This window comes from Vipera berus (assembly GCF_964194415.1).
Source record: "Vipera berus genome assembly, chromosome: 2".
NCBI classification, from domain to species: Eukaryota; Metazoa; Chordata; class Lepidosauria; order Squamata; family Viperidae; genus Vipera; species Vipera berus.
Genome location: NC_138203.1, coordinates 61517357 through 61542741, shown reverse-complemented (window position 1 = coordinate 61542741; position 25385 = coordinate 61517357). Strand labels below are relative to the sequence as shown.

General features: G+C 36.9%; 2 protein-coding genes across 2 annotated transcripts in view; one reads left to right on the top strand and one right to left on the bottom strand.

Annotated features, from left to right (window-relative positions):
• The window catches only part of CNTNAP4 (contactin associated protein family member 4), a gene marked incomplete at both ends in the record, with an annotated part of 286811 nt that overhangs the window by 119961 nt on the left and 141465 nt on the right, over positions 1 to 25385 (bottom strand). The gene's annotated exons all lie outside the window — the stretch shown is intronic.
• Positions 17557 to 18035, top strand: LOC308661036 (large ribosomal subunit protein eL32-like). The gene has a single exon (XM_081315741.1). The coding sequence runs from the start codon at positions 17600 to 17602 to the stop codon at positions 18005 to 18007; it is 408 nt and encodes a 135-aa protein (XP_081171867.1). The 5' UTR covers positions 17557 to 17599; the 3' UTR covers positions 18008 to 18035.

Sequence of the window (25385 nt, the reverse complement as noted above, 5' to 3'; positions counted from 1 at the left end):
AAAGTGAGATCAATGGTTTAAAGACAATCAGACATCCCTAACATGCAGGGATGGTCTGGCTTACAAGGGGGAAAATTGTTCTTGCCTCAAGCTCTTTGTCTTAATGCCCTCAAACACAGCCATGATGTTAAACAGGCTGGACATTTCGGATATCTAAAAACTCTACATCTCACTCGCCAGCAATTTTAGTGGCCGGGACTAAAACGAGATGTAGAAAACTATGTCAAAAGCTGTACTGTATGTGCCACCATGAAAAGAATCCCAGGAAAGACCCCTGGGTTACTGCAACCGGTGGCCGAACCTTCTCAACCATGGGAAGAAATAGCTATTGACTTTATAGTAGAACTACCTGACAGTAGAGGAAATACTGTCATTTGGACTGTGATAGACCTATTTTCAAAACAGGCTCACTTTATTGCCTGCAAAGGACTTCCATCAGCTCAACGTCTGACTAAGTTGTTCCTAAAACATATCTATCGACTACATGGCGCCCCTAAGCAAATACTTTTGGACAGAGGGGTGCAGTTCACAGCGAAATTTTGGAGAAACATTCTTAAATTAATTGAATCATCTCAAGGCCTATCAACTGCTTTTCACCTGGCTACTAATGGAGCTGCAACAAAATGGTGGAACAATACCTTAGATGCTACATCTCTTACCAACAAACAAACTGGACTGACCTCCTCCCTTTTGCAGAGGTGGCTTACAATATTTCAGTACATAGCAGCACTGGCTACACTCCTTTCCGTGTAGCCACAGGGAAAAAAATCAACCCCGTACCGGAATACCCTCAGTTACCCTCCGCTTCCCAGACTCTTGATCATTGGGTGAGGGGTTGGGAAGAAGTTTGGAAAAATACAAAGGTGGCCTTAAAAAAGATGTTTGAGACCTACAAAAAGCAAGCTGATAAAAAGAGAGCTCCCCAAAGAACATTCCAAGTTGGGGGAAAGGTCTATTTGTAGACCAAATACTTACACCTTAAACTATCCAATAAGAAATTGGACCAAAATTCTTGGGGCCTTTCCCCATTGTGAAAATCATCAACCCGGTCATAGTAAAATTGAAACTACCCAGACTTTGGGGGAAAATTCACCTGGTGTTCCATTGTAGCTTGCTGAAACCTTTTTGAACCTCCACTTTAAGACCTCCCCCTAAGAAAGCACCTAGACCCCTCATGGTAGCAGGTCAGACCCATTATGAAGTGAAATGTATTTTTGACTCTAGAATCTTTAAGGGAAAATTGCAATACCTAGTACAATGGAAGGGATACCCATTGTCTGAAGCCATTTGGGTGAAATCTACTGATGTGAAAGCTGACAGACTTATCAAAATGTTTTATGAGAAACACCCCAACAAACCAAAAGCCAATTCCTAACTTGTGTTTTGTTTACATTACACATTACATTACACTGTCCTTTTTGTAAGGGGAGCCAGATGTCAACGCTGCTAACATTGAATGTTATTGCTTGAGAAGAGATGAAGAACTAGCCATTTTATATGTTAAACTTGTGTATTGCTTTAAGAGATTGAATTTAAGGTTAGGAGGGGGGACGAGTAGGATTGTACTTTCAAGGCCATCTCTAACTAAAGAAGATAAGACCTTGGCAGGTTTTCTAACAGAAGGGAAACTGATTCTTTAAATTAATTGGAGAATATGATTAATGACAAAATTAGAAAGGGAGAATTGTGTTTTAATATATTGTGCAAGGGGCAGACATGTCAGATTCCAGCTTCCTTCGAGCAAGCATTTGCCGGTGTATTAGGCTAATAAAGGACTTTTAAGGTAAACAATGCCTCAGAGTCACTTGAAAAGCCCATACGTCGGAAACTTGACATATATATTACAGACCACCCAACCAATCAGAAGAAATAGATGAACTCTTTGCCAACCAGTTAACAAATGTATGTAGGAAGCATACCACAATAGTAATGGGAGACTTCAACTAACTAGAAATCAACTGGGAGACAAACTCTGCAGCAAGTGGGAGATCAAACAGATTCCTAATCAACCTAGCCAACAACTTTGTCATCCAAAAGGTAGAGGAGGGAACTAGACATAAAGCCACACTGGACTTAATTCTAACTAATAGAGAAGAAGTGATAGAGGGAATTGAAGTTGCCAGAAACTTGGGCAAAAGTGAGATGTCATTCTGGAATTTAATATAACACAAACACTAGCAACAGAAAACAATTCAAGAAATATCTTGAACTTCAAAAGAGCTGACTTTAACAAACTCAGAGAGAATTTAGAAAAGATCCCATGGATGAAAATCCTAAAGTGGAAAACAACACAAGAAGCATGGGAAACTCACAAAAATGTGATCATAAAAGCCCAAACCAGCACAATACCATTGAAAAAGAAAACAACAACAACAACAACAAGAAATTCAAGAAGAAACCAGCATGGCTGTACAAAGATCTCTCTGACAAACTGAAAGACAAAAAGGACAAATACAAAAAATGGAAAGAGGGGCACTTAACTAAGGCCGATTATCAGCAGATAGCCAGAACATGTAAAGATGAAGTCAAGAAAGCAAAGGCTCAGAATGAACAAAAACTTGCAACAGAAATATTAAAAAAGAGAAAAAGGTCAAGGAAACTGTAGGTCCACTAAAGAGAGAAGATGGCAACAGGGAGAAAGCAGAGCTGCTTAAGTCATACTTTGCGTCAGTCTTCACACAAAAAGAAACCATAGCCCAACATATCAAAAAAACCCACTGCAAAAAACAAATTAGAAACAAAAATTAAAATAAGCAAGAAAATGGAAAGGTAACACCTAACCGACTTTGATGAATATAAATCACTGGGGACTGACAGATTACATCCCAGAGTTCTGAAGGAGCTGGTAGATGTTATCTCAGAACCACTGCACCACATCTTTCAAAAATCCTGGAACACAGGGGAAGTACCGGAAGATTAGAAAAGTGCCGATGTGGTTCCCATCTTCAAGAAAGAGAAAGGAGGAAAAAAAAACAGACCCAGGAAACTACAGACCTATCAGTTTAACATCAATACCTGGGAAGATCCTAGAAAAGATAATCAAAAAGCACCTCTGTGAACAACTAGAAGCAAACAAAGTTATAACTAGTAGCCAGCATGGGTTTGTTAAAAACAAATCATGTCAAACGAATCTTATTTCATTCTTCGACAAAGGGACTAAACTAATAGACCAGCAAAATACTGTGGACATAGTATACTTAAACATCAGTAAGGCATTTGATAAAGTAGACCACAACCTACTCCTTGGTAAGCTAGAAAAAGGTGGAATAGACAACATCACCACCAGATGGATCTGTAGCTGGCTGGCAAACTGTACTCAATAAGTAGTCCTCAATGGCACTACATCCACATGGAGAGAAGTAAGCAGTGGGGTACCACAAGGTTCCATCCTAGTCCCAATACTCTTCAATATCTTCATCAATGACTTAGATGAGGGAATTGAAGGGGAACTCATCAAATTGCAGATAACACCAAACTGGCAGGAGTAGCCAACACCCCAGAAGACCAACTAAGGATCCAAAAAGATCTTGACAAACATGAACAATGAACCCTATCCAACAAAATGAGTTTCAATGTAGAGAAAAGCAAAGTTTTACATTTAGGCAGGAAAAATCAAAGGTACTAGTACAGATTGGGCAAGACCTGGCTTAAAAACAGTAACTGTGAGAGGGATCTTGGAGTCCTAGTGGACAGTCACTTAACCATGAGCCAGCAGTGTGTATCAGCAGCCAAAAAAGCTAATACAATCCTGGGTTGTATAAACAGAGGCATAGAATCAAGATCACATGAAGTATTAGTACCACTTTATAAAGCCTAGTAAGACCACACTTGGAATACTGCAGCCAATTTTGGTCACCATATCACACACAGAGAGTTTGGAAAGAATTCAGAGAAGAGCAACTAAGATGTTCAAAGGCCTGGAGACTAAAACATACAAAGAACAGTTGCAGGACTTGGATTTGGCTAATCTAAAGAAAAAAGAAAGAAACAGGGGAGACATGATAGCAGTATCCCAGTATTTGAGGGGCTGCCACAAAGAAGGGGAGGTCAAATTATTCACCAAAGCACCAGAGGGCAGGACAAGAAACAATGGTTGGAAACTGATCAGAGAGAGAAATAACCTGGAATTAAGGAGAAACCTCCTGACAGTGAGGACAATTAACCAGTGGAATAGCTTGCTTCCAGAAATCGTGGGAGATTTTTAAAAAGAGGCTAGACAGTCACTTGTCTGAGATAGTATAGATTCTCCTGCTTGAGCAGGGGGCTGGACTAGAAGACCTCTAAGGTTCCTTCCAGCTCTATTCTATTTTATTCTATTCTAGAAGCATTTTTTTTCTGCCCGTCACCTGAGATTAAGTCCAATGGGGAAAAAAAACTATAACACCCCTTGGGTTCACTAAAATGCCTGCTATTTCTCCTCCAAAATTTTATTGAGAACAGAAGAAACAAATGAAGTGGAATAATTGGAAAACCTGCACATGCGGCAATCCATTAACTTCAGAATGTCCCCAGATCATTAAAAATAGATGCACACCTAGTATACGTGCGTGCTGGGGGCAATACACAATAAAGTTGGAAGTGTGGTAGAGGAGGAAGCATACTTAACACTCTGCCCAGGGTCAGGAACACTACGTCACTCAGCACATTATATTCAAGGCACCACTTGCTGTATATCAAGCAGGATGGCAATCTGCCATAACCTCTTCAGAAGGTGCATAATTCACAAAGTAAAGGAAGAAAGAACACAAGGAAGTCAGACTCCATGGCATGATAATCAACCAGAAGAGGGAAAACTTCCCTCTATTAGCGTTCTTCAGCTCTGTGTTGTATAGCTCCGATCATTCCCAAATAGCATGGAATAAGGGAATTCTAATCAAATATATTATTTCATAGTATTTCATTCTTAGATCCTCAGAAAACCAGCTTCCTTGAAAAAAATGAAGAATTGTATATTATTTGCGGTGTAAAAGAAGGAAACTTGTGTAAAATTAAGAATTTGTAAAAATCAAATGGCTTTAAACTTGTGAAAAGTTAATTCTTCCTCTCAGGAACACTTTACGTCTGAACATTGGTACTAACTATTCAAAATAAGCAACATGGAGCCACAATTTATCTGAAGGCTAAGTAGGTATATTTGGTATTATTAAACATGAATTAACATTATTAACATTATTCATATTAAAATGAATATAGTTATGAATATAACTATAGATAGTTACAATTCAGTTGCAAAGACTGTATGTACAGAGAGATATAGAAATATAGGCCTTCCTGGTTTCATTTATTTATAGTGTATTATTATTAACAATTTATAATTACATAATTAATAATTCAATATCATCACTGCATCATATATTTTTAAGATACAGAATCATAAAATGTATAGAAAAGACATTCAATTACAATTAAGAGTCGTTATGCTCTAGAGCAGTCAATGAGTTTTATTCCCAAGTAAGTGTACAAATGATTGCAGGGTTTAAGTGCCACCAAAAGATAATGAGTTTTGATTAGAAATGGATTAGTTTTCCCAAGCCTGTCCCACTTTAGCTCAAAAATTACATAAAATAAAAAAGCTCAAAAAAGGTTGCTGTTGCTTTCATTCTTCTGAGTGTTATTTCTCATGCTTCAGAATTCACACTCCCCCCCTCAAGCATGGAGTAAAAAAGACCAAGTGGTAACATAGCTGCACATAGAAATAAAAGTTTTTAAAAGATTATTCTACATATTTTCAATCCCCTGGAGACATGCAAAGTTGCAAGAGTTTCCTTGGCGGAGTTTGTAAAAATCAAGATGGTTGTCACAGGTGCACAAGCAGAGCCCTGCCAAGATGCAAACGCTTGAAAAGCTAAAGGATGTAGGATGGCCTATATCAAAACATCAAAAACAAAACAGAAAAGTGGAGAGACTGAAGTTATGGGGAGACTGTTGGTCTCCTCCTTTGATGGCTTAATCAAGAGCCATGATTAAGAGGACCTCCCAAGTATAAAGCTACAGAAGGAATGGGGCTTGCTTTTCTCATTTTTTTCTGGGTCACAGACTTGCATTCATTTGCATAATGATAGGCTATAAAACCATTACGAAAATGATATATGGCTACTGATTATAGTGTCCCATTAAGTATGAAGAACTATGCCAGGTTGTAAAATGAAGACAGTGTCTCTATCAGTGAAGGAGATCCTCAACACCAGAACATAATGATCAGAATAGTGGAGGCTTTGTTTGTTTGTTTCTTTCTTTGTTTTAAAAAAATGATGTATCTTTGGGAATGAATGGATGTCACTGCTTCATTGCAGGCAAATAGGGTTGTAACATATATTCACCATTGCAACCAACACTCACACATTGCAAAACCACATTCCTCAGTGGTTTTGTCTAATTTTTGGAGAAAAGCATAACCATTTAAAGGAACCTCAACAAAGTCCTTCTTTATGATTGCTTACACATTGACATGGGTCTTCAGTGTTCTACGTGATGGGACCTTCCTGCTCACACAAGTTTAGTCATTTAACAAGCAATAATTCCTGCTCTGTGGTGTTCTTTTCAAACAAATCTGAATACTTCCTGATGAAGCAACATTAACAATGATTCAGGGCCAAAATGCAATCAAAGTTCTTCCTACACCTCTCCCCAAAACAGGTGGAGCTTGTTTCACATTGCCACAGCTATCATATTATACTGACTTGTGTTTTGTTTTTTTTAAAACAACATCCTTGCTCAGCATAATTTTCCTTTTGTTTTTTTCTCCCCTTTCCCTCCTCCTTATCTATCTATACAGGATCTTCTCACTCTACCCATTTTTCACTCTGAATTCCTGACCCCCACAGTTCTAAGGAATGTGCACTTCTCCATTTTCCTGCTTCTTCAAAACTTACCTATGTTGTGTACCCTCTGTGTTCTCCCCAATCCAGCAAGGCAAAAAAGCTGTACAAAAGCCCTCTACATTGTACAGGTGAAACTCGAAAAATTAGAATATTGTGCAAAAGTTCACTTATTTCAGTAATGCAACTTAAAAGGGGAAACTAATATATGAGATAGACTCATTACATGCAAAGCAAGATAGTTCAAGCCGTGATTTGTCATAATTGTGATGATTATGGCTTACAGCTCATGAAAACCCCAAATCCACAATCTCAGAAAATTAGAATATTGTGAAAAGGTGCAATATTCTAGGCTCAAAGTGTCCCACTCTAATCAGCTAATTAATCCATAATACCTGCAAAGGGTTCCTGAGCCTTTAAATGGTCTCTCAGTCTGGTTCAGTAGGAATCACAATCATGGGGAAGACTGCTGACCTGACAGTTGTGCAGAAAACCATCATTGACACCCTCCATAAGGAGGGAAAGCCTCAAAAGGTAATTGCAAAAGAAGTTGGATGTTCCCCAAGTGCTGTATCAAAGCACATTAATAGAAAGTTATGTGGAAGGGAAAAGTGTGGAAGAAAAAGGTGCACAAGCAGCAGGGATGACCGCAGCCTGGAGAGGATTGTCAGGAAAAGGCCATTCAAAAGTGTTGGGGACTTTCACAAGGAGTGGACTGAGGCTGGAGTCAGTGCATCAAGAGCCACCACACACAGACGGATCCTGGACATGGCTTCAAATGTCGCATTCCTCTTGTCAAGCCGCTCCTGAACAACAAACAGCAGAAGTGTCTTACCTGGGCTAAGAAAAACAGACCTGGTCTGTTGCTCAGTGGTCCAAAGCCCTCTTTTCTGATGAGAGCAGCTGTTGCATCTCATTTGGAAACCAAGGACCCAGAGTCTGGAGGAAGAATGGAGAGGCACACACTGCAAGATGCTTGAAGTCCAGTGTGAAGTTTCCACAGTCTGTGTTGATTTGGGGAGCCATGTCATCTGCTGGTGTTGGTCCAGTGTGCTTCATTAAGTCCAGGGTCAACGCAGCCGTCTACCAGGAGATTTTGGAGCACTTCATGCTTCCTTCCGCAGACGAGCTTTATGGGGATGCTGACTTCATTTTCCAGCAGGACTTGGCACCTGCCCACACTGCCAAAAGCACCAAAACCTGGTTCAATGACCGTGGGATTACTGTGCTTGATTGGCCAGCAAACTCGCCTGACCTGAACCCCATAGAGAATCTATGGGGCATTGCCAAGAGAAAGATGAGAGACATGAGACCGAACAATGCAGAAGAGCTGAAGGCCGCTATTGAAGCATCCTGGTCTTCCATAGCACCTCAGCAGTGCCACAGGCTGATAGCTTCCATGCCAGGCCGCATTGAGGCAGTAATTGCTGCAAAAGGGGCCCAAACCAAGTACTCAGTACATATGCATGCTTATACTTTTCAGAGGTCCGATATTGTTCTATGTACACTCCTTATTTTATTGATTGCATGTAATATTCTAATTTTCTGAGATTGTGGATTTGGGGGTTTCATGAGCTGTACGCCATAATCATCACAATTATGACAAATCACGGCTTGAACTATCTTGCTTTGCATGTAATGAGTCTATCTCATATATTAGTTTCCCCTTTTAAGTTGCATTATGAAATAAATGAACTTTTGCATGATATTCTAATTTTTCGAGTTTCACCTGTATATGGTGTTCCAACGTTAGGAATGGCTCCCTGCTGTTCCCTTAACAGTGCTTATTGTTTTAAATGCCATTTCTCCATCAAATGCTACTTTCCCCTTCATTGCTATTTCTCATTGATGGTTACTTCCCCATTGAGAGCTCTGTGAATGTTTCCATGTCTTCATTGCTATTCCCCCAAAACTGTTTAATCCTTTTAAGGGCTTTTTCCTCCACCAAATGGTATTTCCCTAGAGACTGCTGCTCTCCCCTCAAAGCCATTTCTCCTGCTCCTTTGTGTTCTCGCTCCGTAAAATTCAATTCCTGGCCTCTGAGGAGTCTTTGGTCACCATTTTCAAGGTCCATTTTGGCTCTGGCATGCATTGCTTTTAAATATGCTTTCAATAATCTACTCCTTGCAGTTGTGGCTATGTATCATTGCCAGTGCTACAATTCCATGATGCTGGAAAATAAACTCACTCTGAAATAATCCAACTTGCTTCAATTAAATCATGTAACCATTATTTTTATAAAACCAATCTATTTATTAACTGGTGGGGGAATGGTCTTGAAATGCAAAACCATAAAGTTCTACAAAGCTTCTCTTCACTCCTTTAGATAAATTCATCATTCTGAAAGTTGTTTGTAATAAAACTGTCCAAATTCTCCCATGTTTATTTACTCAGCCTGGACTCTCTGAGGGATAGGCTTTTACAAAAGCAATGGTCTTTATGAAGCAAAAGCCACATAATTTGGCTATAATGTAAATGCTTTTCATCTTCTGTAGCTTTCAGCATCTCTTTTGTGTGAAACGTTTATCAACGTAGCTTGCTAGATAATATATGACTCCACATTGATGCATTCCTTTATTACCAAAATAAAAATAGAGATTTGATGACTCCTGGGCATCCATATCTTTTCAGTTAAATCATTATATCCTGAAAAGTTATTTCTTAAAGCTCATAGGGAGTCTATGGTTTAATTTGTTGTAAACAATAGCAACTGAGTGCATAAGAGAGGAGATAATTTCTTTATATCAAGGATGAACAACTTCTCAAGTAAAACTGTTTATGAACAAAGAGAGTTGTTGTTGTTGTTGTTAGTTGCGAAGTCGTGTCCGACCCATCGCGACTCTATGGACAATGTTCCTCCAGGCCTTCCTGTCCTCTGCCATCCTCTGGAGTCCATCTAGGCTCACGCCTACTGCTTCAGTGACTCCATCCAGCCACCTCATCCTCTGTCGTCCCCTTCTTCTCTTGCCCTCAATCTTTCCCAGCATTAGGCTCTTCTCCAGTGAGTCCTTCCTTCTCATTAGGTGGCCAAAGTATTTGAGTTTTAGCTTAAGGATCTGGCCTTCTAAAGAGCAGTCAGGGTTGATCTCCTCTAGGACTGACCGGTTTGATCGCCTTGCAGTCCAAGGGACTCGCAGGAGTCTTCTCCAGCACCATAGTTCAAAGGCTTCAATTCTTTGGCGCTCAGCCTTTCTTATGGTCCAGCTTTCACTGCCATACATTGCAACTGGGAAGACCATAGCCTTGACTATACGCACTTTTGTTGACAGGGTGATGTCTCTGCTTTTTAGTGTGCTGTCTAGATTTGCCATGGCTCTCCTCCCAAGGAGCAAGCGTCTTTTAATTTCTTGGCTACAGTCCCCATCTGCGGTGATCTTGGAGCCCAGGAAAATAAAATCTGTCACTACCTCCATTTCTTCCCCATCTATTTGCCAGGAATTGAGAGGGCCAGATGCCATGCTCTTGGTTTTCTTAATGTTTAGTTTCAACCCAAGTTTTGCACTCTCCTTCTTCACCCGCAACAAGAGGCTCTTTAGTTCTTCTTCACTTTCTGCCATTAGAGTGGTATCATCTGCATATCTTAGGTTGTTGATGTTTCTTCCGGCAATCTTAATTCCAACTTTTGATTCATCTAGCCCTGCCTTTCTCATGATGTGCTCTGCATATAAGTTAAATAGGCAAGGCGACAGTATACAGCCTTGCCGGACTCCTTTCCCAATTTTGAACCAATCAGTGGTTCCGTGTCCAGTTCTCACTGTTGCTTCTTGGCCCGCATATAGATTTCTCAAGAGACAAATAAGATGGTCTGGTATGCCCATCTCTTTAAGGACTTGCCAGAGTTTGTTATGATCCACACAATCAAAGGCTTTAGCATAGTCAATGAAGCAGAAGTAGATGTTTTTCTGGAACTCTCTAGCTTTCTCCATGATCCAGCGTATGTTAGCAATTTGATCTCTAGTTCCTCTGCCTCTTCGAAATCCTGCCTGTACTTCTGGTAGTTCTCGATCCACATACTGCTGGAGTCTAGCTTGTAGAATTTTAAGCATAACTTTACTAGCATGAGAAATGAGTGCAATGGTGCGATAGTTTGAACATTCTTTGGCACTGCCTTTCTTTGGAAACTTGCTCAGTTTACTTATTTGATTTAGAGCTTGCCTTTTCCCCTCCCTTTAGTAGACAAAGTGGCTAATAATAATTGGGGGGAAAACCCAGTTAAAATATGAATTAAAATTAAATCGGGAAATTAATTCACTATCATCTTATTGTAATCTGGAAATAGGAGCCCAAAGCATGTCCCATACCTTTGAATGCCCTTTCCTACATACCAGATGGTCAAATTCCTGTCAGAAAGGGGGATCTAAATTGGAACAGAGCCATAGGCAGTGAGATGTTATAGCAGACTTCAGGATCTATAGCACCACTTTCAATTGTACCTGCCACACAACTGAAAACTAGTGAAAATCGTTCATTATACACATATAATCTCTGGGCCTTGCAGTGGGTCACCTACTTGCCTATTTTGTACCCATTTTGGTTTCCAGATGTTTCCTAGATTACAGCACATTTTTATAATCTCTATAACCAAGGGATAGAGAATTGATGCTAGCTCTGGTCATTTTAAGAAAGGGTGCAATTAACACATTATCTATAATTATGCAAATACAGTAGAGGTGCTACTTGTATATCCTGTGACAGCTGGTGCTTGAGAAGTCCTTCCAAACTGCAAACAATTCCTTCTCTGAGCCCATCTAAAGCAAACTCCAGTTCAATCCAGAGCCTAGCTTTTACTTTACCAATAGCATCTCCATTTGGTCTGGATGTAATTCCCTCTTGTTCTCTCTTATCCAACCCCACTATGAAGGTTAAGCAATGTTCTAGAGTATATTAATTGTTTGCTTGGAATTTTATTCATGTATTTAGAGTTCTGTGAATGCCATCTCACCGCAGAAGCTCTGGGTTATCTAGTAACAGATAATAAACATCATAGGACTAAATAAAAATCAGAAAACACCAACACATAAAACATATAATGACTGCCCATATAAAGCAGATCTAATAAATTAAAAAATGCCCCATGGGCTCTAACTACCCAACCCAAAATCCCTGTCTTGGGAATACGTTCAGTCTTCACTGGCCTTTTTTTGAAAGGCCAGTAAGTTTGGGGAACATCTGTGATGTTCAAAAGGGCAGGCACTATAATAGAAAAAGGACCACTTTCTGGATCCTGCAAAGTGACAATCTTTAATTAACAGTACCTGAAACATGCCTCACATGCCTGGGGTGGTATGTGGGAATGACCTTAGGAGACAGAGGGAAAGTCCCACAGTTTAGGCAATGGTCTGATAAGCATTTCAGAAGAAGCATGAACAGGAATATCAGCACAATCTTTATTGTAAGGTTACATTAAGCAGAATCATGCAAGTCTGAAAGTATTTTTCTGCCCCTGCCTCTCCTTTTAATCTCTGGGAAAGTGGAAAACCATCTGGAAAACTGCTGGAAAAGAGGTGGTGCAGAGAAAATTACTTTCAGACTTGCAAATAAACTTGCAAGATTCTCTATGATGTAACTTTTCAATAAAGCTTGTGCTGATGTTCCTGTTTTGTGCTTCTTATCTGGACTATCTCAAAGGACTAACACTGCCAGATCTGATGGGATGGGTAGAAATAACTAGGAAGAAGCTGTCCCTAATTCAATAAGCATTGAAAAGTTAAATGTAGCAAAGAAAGAGTTAAGAGTATGATAACCGGTGGGGGGAATTTTTCCCCCCTTTGGATCCAAAAGCTAACCAATTTTTTTTTTACCAGTCCTAGTATGTTATGTGGGACCAAAGGTATCGTATATTTGAAATGTTTTATGCCAATCATGTTATAGCTTATCTCTGTTGGCAAAAGAAGAATGTTACAGTGACTTTTCAATGCTATTGTATGGGACAGTGTAAAGTTCATTCACATATTCTTAAATTAATTTGATTTGTTTTTATTTTAAATACCAATTGTATAGGAATATAGCAATGGCAATGAATCTTTGGCAAACCATGCTACTCATATAAGACAGATTTGAAAGGAAGGAAGGAAGGGAGGGAGGGAGGAAGGAAGGAAGGAAGGAAGGAAGGAAGGAAGGAAGGAAGGAAGGAAGGAAGGAAGGAAGGAAGGAAGGGTTAATGCTGGTATGAGCAGACTAGCAGAATAAGCAAGTTGGTGAATAAAAGACTACCTCAGAGTCACATATGTGAGAAGAGCAATGATATAAATTGATCAAATAAATAAATACATTTTGTGTGAAGAAAATGAATATATATATATATCCAGGAAATGGATATTTTGCAACACATTTTTACATTATCATACATGACATGAAGTGTATTCAGGTTTGCATGCTGCTCTGTTCTTGCATTCTTAGACAGCCTTCGACAACAATAAAAATACAAACAATGTGGGATCTAATTACAGGGGAGTCTTCATGTGATTGATGAATATATAACTACATAAATACAGTAGTTGGTAAACTACTGATCCATAAACCATTGATTCAGGGGGAAAATCATGTAATTCAGTTGTTGTTTTTTTAATTTAGGACAGATTGTTTAATATAGGCTTTAAAAACAGGCTTAAGAAAGAAATTTACAATACTCATGTACTCTGTTAGGTAAATATTTTTTCCAATTAAAATATTCATCATCATTTCCATGCTATTTCATGGGAATCCATCAGATGTGATAGCTAAAACTGTAAGTTGAAGAAAGGCATCCAACCTCAGCGGAAAAAAATAACAACAGAAGGAAGAAAATAGCATGCCATTCTCACTTGTTTTTTCTGTTTATAGTTTAGAAGTACTGCTTCTAAAATTACATAGTCCTATTTCTGGGCTTTTTAGTTTCACAAATATTAGGCCCACCAGAACTGTAAGGAAGCTTTAATACAAAGTTCAAAACTCCTTTGAATCAAGCAAAACTCCTGGTAACTTCCTGCTAACAAATCCAAGTCAATTGCTTGGGAACAATCATGGAGCCTGTGGAGAAGGATGGTCAAAAAAGTCAAGATGGCAATAGTAATCACACAATTAAAGCCCCAAATCTTTTTCTGTGTATAGCACAGCACCTATAAAAAGGGAAAGAGTTTTGATTACAGCTACTCCTCATTTATCAACAGCCTCATTTAATGACCATTCAAAGTTACAACAGTGTAAAAACACCAGTTCTGTAACCAGTCTTCACTTTTACAACTATCACGGTGTCCCACATCATGTGATGGCCAACAAGCAGAGTTAATTTATTTATTTTATTTTTAATGGAGAATGTGGAAGCAAAACTGCAAGATGCACTCACATGAAGTTTCCAGGTGATTCACTTAATGACCAAATGGGAAGTGAGGTTTAACTCTCATGTGATTTTTCTGCTTAGCGACCATGACATGATGGAGTTGCTGGTCCTAATTGATGCTGCTTACTAAGGGCTACCTATACTTCATTCATTCCGCCAGGACCTGAAGACCTGGCTCTTTGAGCTCTCCGGCCCAGGCTGAGAATTTTTTAACTGGGGTTTTTATTTTAAGGGATAATTTAATCTTTTTTAATTGTTTTTTAACTTTTGTATTTTGTATTGCTGATTTTAAATACCTTGTAAACCGCCCTGAGTCCTTCGGGAAAGGGCGGTATATAAATCTAATAAAAATTAAATTAAATTAAAACTCGCCACATCACGTGATGGGTCATGATGTATTCACGACTCTTTCTGCATTGCCGGCAATGGGGTGGGTGCAGCTTTGTTATGATGAAATCGGCTTGCAGGCCGGCAGTTTGACATCCCTGCTATACATGAACACAGCGACCATTTTGAATTATTTTGAATCCCCTGACACCGGATTTTGGGGCATTTTTTTCTATCCATCTTTCCTACATCTGAAGATTTTTACAAATTTATGTGACTGCACCATTATCTGTGTTATTGCTACTACTTTAGTGATTTTGTGTAATCTTACTGCATTTTATCTATTTTTTTTTTTTTTGAAAAAAATATTAATAATTGTAAGGCCATAATAAAGATTTTGCTTTTTAACTCCCCTGATAACAGTACAAATAATTTCTGCCATTCTTCTCTTAATGGCTTGACATACCATTAGAAACAGTGAGGTAGTTACTTCAGGTTGTGGTAGAGGGTGTAGCCATGAGGTATTTGAGAACTGTCCTGTGACTTTTTTATGTTCCACCATGTGTCTCATAAATCTTCAATGACAAGGGCAAAAGGGGATATTTTATCCTTTGCCTCATGCAGAAATCTGTATTGGGCCATTCTTAAGAGTGTTTCTCTTGTATGTTGCTCTTCTCCCAAAATGCAAAGAAAGTTTCTCTAGGGCAGAAAATGGAGAAAAAAATGTGTAGAACCAACTAAAATTCCATTTCATTTGTATATATAAATATCAGAGTATGATAGATATTATAGAGATATAACTCTTAATCCATCCTTTAATTCAAAACTCACCAGGTCAAATTGATTTCACTACTGTAGCGTAATAGTTAATGGAAATTGAGAAATAATTGAATTCAGGATACTCTTATGCAAATTATTCCAGCAAATATTTATTTAATGACTGAAGTACTGCCTATTTTAATTTCATTTTTTTACAAGAAAATTGACATCCTGACCATAGTAACACCAAAAGCCCACAGAATAAATAATATACATATTCTGATGAAGCAATGACAGAGAAAATGAAAGTTAACCACTATTTTTTTTTAAAAAAATGCAGTCAAGTCTATTTTCATGTTAGAGCACCTGGAATAAAGTTCACCTGTTCTTTTCTTCTTCTTCTTTTAACTTAATGGTCTATAATCACTTAATGTAAGAACTGAGCAGCATCAGAATCTGGATTTCCAGCATTGCTAGCTGTCTGGATAACGATGGCAAAAAAATCAACTTTGAAGGAGCTAAGAACTTTTTTTTCCCAAAGACTTAAAAGAATATAATAGCAAAAGCCACCAAAGTGGCTGACCTACTTATGTTGCATAGAAACCGGGAAGAGATAGTTTGCTTTTTGATCTGGATTTTTCTATTTTATTTATGGACTGCTGCTATACTGCTTTGAAGAATATTTGAGAAAAAAATGCTAATATTGCTTTGTTTTTCATCTGTGCTTCTTCTAACTTAACATTTTTCATGCTCCTCATTGGAATCCATGTCTTTATTCAGAGGCTTTTTCAGATTCCAGTTTACACATAAGAAAGTAATGCAGCGCGAGTTTAAATATTTTAATATTGAAAATTTATTTGTTCATAGTGATTTTATTAAAACTTACAACTAAAAAGTCAAACATAATAAACCAAAAAAAGAAAAAGCAGAAAACAAAACAGAGAAAGAAAAAAAAAATAGAAAACAAAGTTATTATTTAATAAATAAGAATATAATAAAGGGAAATATAAGAAATATTTTAAAATAACCTCCCCCTTCATAACAAATTTTAAGATGTGATAAATTATTAAAATTGTACATCATATTAAATAATTTATCATCTTCTACTAAAATACAACAAATAATCTGTACTTCCCATATCACCTTTGTAAATCCTTAAAGCCTCATTGTTTTAGACCTGATCAGCAAAAGTCCATTAGATTATCTGTTTTAAACTTGATCAAATAAGCCAACTTTTTATTCCTTCCTTTTAATACTCTTAATCTTGTCTGAGATAGTATAGGTTCTCCTGCTTGAGTAGGGGGCTGGACTAGAAGACCTCCAAGGTCCCTTCCACTTCTATTCTATTCTATTCTATTCTATTCTATTCTATTCTATTCTATTCTATTCTATTCTATTCTATTCTATTCTATTCTATTCTATTCTATTCTATTCTATTCTATTCTAATAATGTCCTAAACATTTATTTGTTTTCATTTTTTTCCTTCCCCTTGTAGCCTTTCATTTTTAAATCCACTTTCAAATCAGTTTCAATATCGTCAAGTAAAATTTGTTCCTCCTCAGTAACATCTTTTAAATACAGTTTAACTATAGAGGCTCACACTTTTAAAATTAACTTCTGAGTCCATTGTTCAAAAATATCCTGCAATATGTGCAATGTTAAAATAGTTTGCTTCATTCTGCATTATTAAATTAAATTATCCTATTAATTGTAATCTTTAACTCCTTCTGGTTTCTTCAAACTCAGTATCATTTTAAAAAAAAATAATTCAAAACAAAAGCATTTGAAAAAGCACAAAGAAAAGCAAAAGGAAAATTATTATGCTTAATTCCAAAATTTTATTTCAAATACATCTGAACTTTCAAAAATTTTCAGCAAAAACGTTTTGCTGCTTATTCCAAAACATGTTTGGGGTTTTTTTTAAAAAAAATTCTTATTTAAAGCTTCTTTTGCTAAGGATTGAAAGAAACTTATACAATGCCAAAAAATTTGTCAACCCAAAGATTCCTAATAGTTAAAAAGCAGTTTACAAATTCCAAAAGTGATTAGAAAAGGATATACACAAATCAGTATACAAGATGTCTCTTCCCTTGTCTCCAATAACTTTAAATCTGCTGTAGTCTGATGTCTTGCAGTCTCCTCATGAGAAGAAACTATATGAAATACTTATGGGCAATCTCAGGTCTTCTCCTTGTCCAAAGAGAAATTATAAAGATCCAGTGTACTTATTGGCTCTTCATTCCACAGCAATAGTCTTCTGTTCGCTATTTTTTCCCCAGAAGCTTCCTTGATATTGCAAATTTAAGTAAATGTTTATTGCTCTTTCCTTTGGTGCCTCCAGGTTTCGCTACTGCGGCACATAAGATAGTCGTTACAATGCCAGCTCTGAGGCTTCTCATCAAACCTAATATTGTCAAAAAGAGGACCAAGAAGTTCATCCGTCATCAATCTGATCGCTTTGTCAAAATCAAGCGTAACTGGCACAAGCCAAGAGGTATTGACAACAGAGTGTGCAGAAGGTTTAAGGGCCAGATCTTGATGCCCAACATTAGCTATGGGAGCAATAAGAAAACAAAACACATGCTGCCCTCAGGATTCCAGAAGTTTCTTGTTCATAATGTCAAAGAGCTGGAGGTGTTAATGATGAGCAACAAGTCATTTTGCACAGAAATTGCTCATAATGTTTCATCCAAGAACCGGAAGATGATTGTGAAGAGAGCAGCTCAGCTTACTATCAAAGTTACCAATCCAAATGCCAGACTGCACAGAGAAGAAAATGAATAGTTGATCTTGGAACAGCTATATTTAATAAAGTATAATAATAAAGTAAATGTTTATTGTTATTATTAAGATGGTCACTGTACACACAAACTCAGGCTTACAGATAAAAAAGTCCCTTTCATTGCACAGACACTATCTTGACTTTTTTTATTCCCATTGTGGACACTCCTGTTAAGATGGGCAATCAAAGTCTTTACTAAATGTCTGAACATGATGGTATACATTTCCTTTATTTAAGTATGCAAATTATTTCAAAATTAAAATCACAACATTTTCTGTGGAAAGTCAAATACTTTTAAGGTTATTCTTTCTCAAAGATGATAATAAATGTGCCAGATTCCTTTCTTTAGCTAATGTGAAGTTTTTGTCTATGAATTTTTCTTTCAGTATTCACTGCCTCACTCTAACAGAACTCCTTACAAAATATTGTGATTACTGAATGGAGGACTACAATAAAATCATCATCCAAAATGGAGCCACTGCTGTGATATTCACATTCCACCTGTACTGGAATTGTTGTAAATGTGAAGTAGTACTCAGCACTTTGTATTGATTTCAAGTGAAACAATTAAGGCAAGTTAAGTAAAATCACAAGAGGTTCTTGGAAGGAATCCAGAGATGTAAGATAATTTTCATATGTATATATGTATATATATATATGTACATGTACATGTACATATACAGATATATATATATATATATATATATATATATATATATATATATATATATATATATATATATATATATATATATATATATATATATATATATATAGTAAAGGTAAAGGTTCCCCCGCACATGCGTGCTAGTCGTTTCCGACTCTAGGGGCCGGTGCTCATCTCCGTTTCATAGCCGAAGAGCCAGCGCTTGTCCGAGGACGTCTCCGTGGTCATGTGGCTGGCATGACTAGACGCCAAAGGCGCACGGAACGCTGTTACCTTCCCACCGTAGTGGTCCCTATTTTTCTACTTGCATTTTTACGTGCTTTCGAACTGCTAGGTGGGCAGAAGCTGGGACGAGTAACAGGCGCTCACTCTGCTACGCGGCACTCGGGATTCAACCCGCCAAACTGCCGACCTTCCGATCGACAAGTTCAGCGTCCTAACCCACTGAGCCACCGCGTCCCCTATATATATATATATATATATATATATATATATATATATATATATATATATATATATATATATATATACACACTGTTCAAAAAAATAAAGGGAACACTTAAAAAACACAATGTACTGTATTTAATAGTAGGATGTCTTATTTTCTGTTCCCTTTATTTATATATATATATAAATATATGTGTGTGTGTGTGTGTCTGTGTCTGTGTCTGTGTGTATGTATAGATGTGTTACTCGTCCCAGCTTCTGCCAACCTAGCAGATTGAAAGCACGTAAAAATGCAAGTAGAAAAATAGGGACCACTACAGTGGGAAGCTAACAGCGTTCCGTGAGTCTTTGACATCTAGTCATGCTGGCCACATGACTATGGAGACATCCTTGGACAAGCGCTGGCTCTTTGGCTTTGAAACAGAGATGAGCACCGGCCCCTAGAGTTGGAAACGACTAGCACACATGTGTGGGAGAACCTTTACCTTTTACTTTTTTATACATGTGTATGTGTGTGTGTGTATGTATATTTAGGTCTGTTTGGCTAGCAGTGAATATATACTGGTGAGTCTTAACTGATAGTGTGTGTGTGTGTGTGTGTGTGTGTGTGTACATATATACATGTATATATACACACACACACACACACACTATCAGTTAAGACTCACAAGTATATATTCACTGCTAGCCAAACAGACCTAAATTTAAATCCTTATTCACTTATCTCAGACAAGGAAGTACATCTTTGCAAGAGACAGATGAACAGACAAGATGATTACCTAAATATTACCTAATCCAACCTTCCCAATCTGAACTCTTTGATATATTAGATATACAGCTTGTTCTCAGCCAGCAGAATGCCATACTGACTAGAAATATTGGTCAATGCAATCCTGACATACAGAAAGGAGATATTGGGTTGGGAGGAGCATAGTTGAGCTCAGCTGTATGTTTATGAAATACATTATAATACATTGTCAATCTAATAAGAATAGTAATTGGCCAAATTGGTTTATTACTCATATGTAATTACTGGTTCAATACACTGCAGGTTATGATTTTAAATAAAGCAATTGGTGATGTAAGGATAAAACAGCTTCAAGGTTTTGTTCTGTTTTTATTAAGCAAAAGCAGTAGCAAGGATCATAGAACTTATTCTGTCTTGCAAGGGTCTGTGATGGTAAGAAAAATAGTGCATTTAAATATTATAGGTAAAAACATTCTTCTTTAATGCCAGCAATATAAACACTCATATTTCTAAGCTCAGAGAAAGTCAGCTAGACAACACTACCTTCTTAAATCATATTATATTTACTCAATGTCTCCACAACATTTTTCAGCCCTGTTGGATGGTTCACAGCAAAATGTTTAAGAACAGTTAACTATTCCAGAGTGCCTTTAATAAGATGTCTGGCAATAGTTATAGGAGCCACCAAAACATTGGCAAGGGACAAAAGGTTTTTTAAAGAATCCCAATAACAGCGGGAAAACCCCTTTCATACTGAAACTAATCCTTTGTCTTCAATAACACACACACACACAAATGTGAATATGGGCTGGATATATTCAAATTATCCTTGTAGCATACCTCAGTGCTAATGCACAGCTGAGCCTGGTTACAAGGGTTGACAGCTGCTATGGTGTAATCTCATTAACCTCATGTAAATCTTACAATAATAAATACAAGACAAGTACATTAAGTCATATCCAAATCCATGTAAGGGAGACCCGTATAGGTAAGTAGCAGCATTTGGGTGATGAAGGAACTTCATCATAAATTTTGGACATATTCAATTTCATCTCTGCAGATGCTAGATGATTCAACATTCTGAAAGTTGGGTACATTAAGTATGCCGATGCACCAAAAAGAGGATGAAATCATATATAGGAACAGTAATGTTGTCTTCCAATTGTTCTAGCAGTATATCATCCAAATTCAGCTGTTCTAATCTGGGGAGTTTTGTAAGGATGCACATATTTTTCAAACTCTGCCATTCCCAAGTAAGGTTACAAATATTCCTGTGTGGAACATCTCAGATAGCAGCTGCCAGTTAGCATCAGCCAGTCAGTATTACACTAGAGAAGGCAAATGTCTGACTCAGCATAAGGTAACTTCTTAGGTTGTTTATGTGCAGTGAGAAATGCAGAGGTCAGATGGAAAAATGGATCGCAAAACCAAACATGAGTACTCAGTGTCTTGGGTGATATACTGTAAATAAATCAGCACTGTTTCTTAGCAGAGACAGCCACTGGCAGAAACTGATCAGTGGATGTGATGCAGCAGTGTAATTCACTTGCCCACATCCTTTATTTTGAAATATCTTCTGTTCTAGTTTTCTTTTTCTTCCCTCCCCCTTTCCATTGGTGAGTTTCAAAATTTAATAATATTGGACTTGGTTTATGTGAGGATGTAAGTGTAGAAATACGGCGTTCTCTGGTCTGCTTGACTTGAGGCTGTAATAAAAGTAATAAATACAACTTAAAAGTTAATCTGATCAAAAAGAAATTTTAGTAGCTCATAATACTCCAGAGGAGTGAAAAGTTGCTTATGGCAAAAGTTCCATATGCTTTTCTTATTTCAGTGCCATTCACTTATAATAAATGTCTTTTGAGGATTGAAATGGTTTCACAGAACTGAGCTTTTGCAGATCATTTTCAATAGAATACCATATGTATTTATACTGAAATTTATCCCTTTTTTGTAACACAGCATAAAGAATTAAATCTAATAATTTACATTTCCCATTAATGTAAGGAGAAGGTACCCGTGTTATAAAGTTTAAAACTGGAAAGAACAAATAGCTCCCATCCTCAGGGCTTTTCAGAAACCTGGGGAATACTTGCTGGTCCATGCCTTCTTTAGAACTTGATTCTTCTGGAGTTATGGAAGTCAGAAATGGAACTATTGTTATATCACAATGTACTTAATCAGACTGATTATATAACATTGTTTTTATATTTATTTATTTATTTATTTAATTGGATTTTTATACCGCCCTTTCCCAAAGGACTCAGGGCGGTTTACAGGGAATTAAAACAAGAAATACAAAAATTAAAAACAATTAAAAAGATTAGAACAGTCCCTGAAAGAGTAAAAACCCCCAATTAAAATTAAAATTAAAATTCTCAGCCTGGGCCAGAGAGCTCAAAGAGCCAGGTCTTCAGGTCCCGGCGGAATGTTGTTTGCATTGGCTTTTGCTGTTCCCCTTGAGCTCCACAGAAAGTTTTGAGGTGGAAATGGTTTATACTTATTTTAATTAGTGCAATTATGACAGTAAACAATGCCAGTGGTGATATATATTGGTATGTCAGATGAAAAAATAAAGTATTATTTATGCCATATTTCCTCTGCCATAAATTATAGTGTTGTTTCCCTTATGGTAGCTCACAGATACTTTGTAATCTGCATTGAATTGAAGCAAGCGTTCTTTCAGCAGGAAACAAAAGAAATTAATTTATTTCATGTATAAAAGACAGGGAGGAAGTTCATATTCTTATGTTAAGGGAAGCACTCTTCAAAATGAATGTGATGTTGATGTTGCTGATTTACTATTTGTTTTACTTAATATAGATTTTTTTTGCATTAATTTGTATTTTAAAAAACATTGTAAATCTCTTGCTAAATTTCTCAAAGCAGGTTAGATATATATTTTATGTACTAATTTATTGTTAAAGGTCAGTCCATTGAATTGAATGATCTTTTTTGTCATAGTCAAGATATGACAAAAATGGAGACAAGAGAAGGATATTTTTTGTAACTGTTTCAGTTAAGAACTATAATGCTCTTTGATACTGACATCTACCTACAGTGCTTTTTTTGTAAAAAAAAAAAAAGGTGCCAGAACTCACACACGTCATACAACCCACCTTGCCTACCCTACAAGGTTCTATCCAAAAAAGGTGCCAGAATACTGTTCTGGGTGTTCTATGACAAAAAAAGCCCTGTCTAGCTATATTTTAACTATAATAATTATGTCCTCCTCCTACCTCCAGACCAGGTCCCCAGCATGCTGGCTGGCAAATTCTAGGAACTGATGTCCAGGCATCTTAAAATTGCCAAGGTTGATAAAAATACTCCAGACTATCTATTTCTATTGAACAGCATCCCCAAATTTGCATTATGCTTAGATGCAGGAACTTCAACTCCCAAAATGCTCAGAGATATGTTCTGGATGAGAATTCTTGGAATTGCAGTAAAGCTGACCTATTATATTTTTATTTTCCTGAGGTAATAAATTCCCTTTTCCAATGGTTGCTAAGTAAATGGTCAGTAAGCAAGGACTACCTGTATCAATGAACATGAAACACTTTCTCAAAAAAATGGAGGGAACATCCAAAAGGTAGGTCCAGTGTCAAAATAGGAAAATGGTAGAGCCCCTTTTATGTGTGTCAACTCTCCAGACAAACAACCATTCCAAATGAAGATCTTCAACACTCACTACAATCAATCAAGATAAGATAATAGATAATATATAAGATATAAAATTTATAAGATATAAAATAGCCTTTATTGTCATTTTTTACTGTGGGCACACTGGCACACATTAAAAATGAAATTCTGTTGCCTGCTCTCAAAAGAAAGTATATATCTACCCATACACATACACAACACACATATACATATGCTATATACATGCAAAAATGTATACATGTGTGTATACCTATGCCCATACACATATATACATATAAATATTAATCACTGTCCAGTCTGAATACATAGCGGAAAGAAGAACCATGAGAGGTTGATGCTATATGGAACAAAAATGTGACTGAATCTGGATGATCTGCTTCGGACACCACGAAGCTTCTTTTCTGAAGGCAATAAGGAAAAAAGGTCATGAAGAGGATGTGCAGCATCTCAGACAATCCTGCGGATGCTACACAAGAATCTTAATATTTTACCAATTCAAAAACTTTCTTTGAGAAATCTCACTAGAAATATGGATATAATGCATTGTCATATGCAAGTTCAGACATTCCATTCCTAATTATGGTAATATATTATACATTATGAAAAAAAAAGTGTACTTAAAAGATAGTTAAGTTCTTTAAACCCCCCACTAGACCCCCAATACTTTTATTTAATGTCTCTTTCTTATTTTTAAAGAAAATATTTCATGACACTGGAAGTTTTGAAGAAGACACTGGACAGCCATTTGTCTGAAAAGGTATAGGGTTTCCTGCCCAAGCAGGGGGTTGGACTAGATGACTTCCAAGGTATCTTCCATCATCATCATCATCATCATCATCATCATCATCATCATCATCATCATCATCATCATCATTATTATTATTATTATTATTATTATTATTATTATTATTATTATTATTATTATATATTTTCTACACCACATATTTTAGTTTAGTTTTCATAAATTGACTCTTTTATAGATTTTAGAAGGACTCTACCATAAATGCAAATTAGGATGCAGTATTGGTCTTAATTAGCTTCCTTTCTGTCTTAACATTATGTTAGAATTCATTCAGAATTATAATTTTTGCAAGAAATCTTAACAGCACCTCTGCCACCAGATAAACAGTTTAATCTTTTAGCCCAAACCAGTCCCTGCCTAATGAGCCAGTCTATTATGTCATTAAAGGTAAAGGTAAAGGTTCCCCCGCACATGTGTGCTAGTCGTTTCCACCATAAAAGAAAGGGGGGGCAGCTCTGGTAGAATTGTGCTCTTTTTATTGTAAGAATTGCAATGGAAGTGTGAAGAACAGAAATATGACTCACTTAAGAATTCTGTTTCATTCCAGTACTTGCATTAATCTGATAATGTTTTTAACAAATCTTGAAATGTATTGAAATATGCTCTTGAATATATCCATCTATACAATGTGCCTTTTGCTTCATACCGTGTTTTTAATGCAAATTTGCAAAGAGATTATCTTTCTTGCCAAGTCTTCCAGGTGGTGGCACACCTTATACCCAGAAAAGATGTTTCTAGTACAAAATTTCCCTTTCTGTTTTGTTTTTTTTACATAGAAATAAGTACAGGATTTAAAATTTAGTAGGGCCACAGTATCCAGGACAGGAAAGCATTAAATTTTTACTACTCAATCATGTTTATCACAGACAACCAGTCATGGTTAAAGCACTGAACTGCAAAGCTGTGAATTCTAGTTCAACCTTGGCATGAAGCCAGCTCTCTTCATCAGCCTAGAAAAAAAGGGAACTATTCCCAACAAACTTTGCCAATAAAACTGCAGGGACTCATCCAAAAAATTACCAGGAGTCAACACTGGCTGGAAGGTACACCATA

Excerpts from the sequence above, each read along its gene's own strand:
- LOC308661036 (XM_081315741.1), top strand. The coding sequence starts at position 17,600 with ATGCCAGCTCTGAGGCTTCTCATCAAACCTAATATTGTCAAAAAGAGG.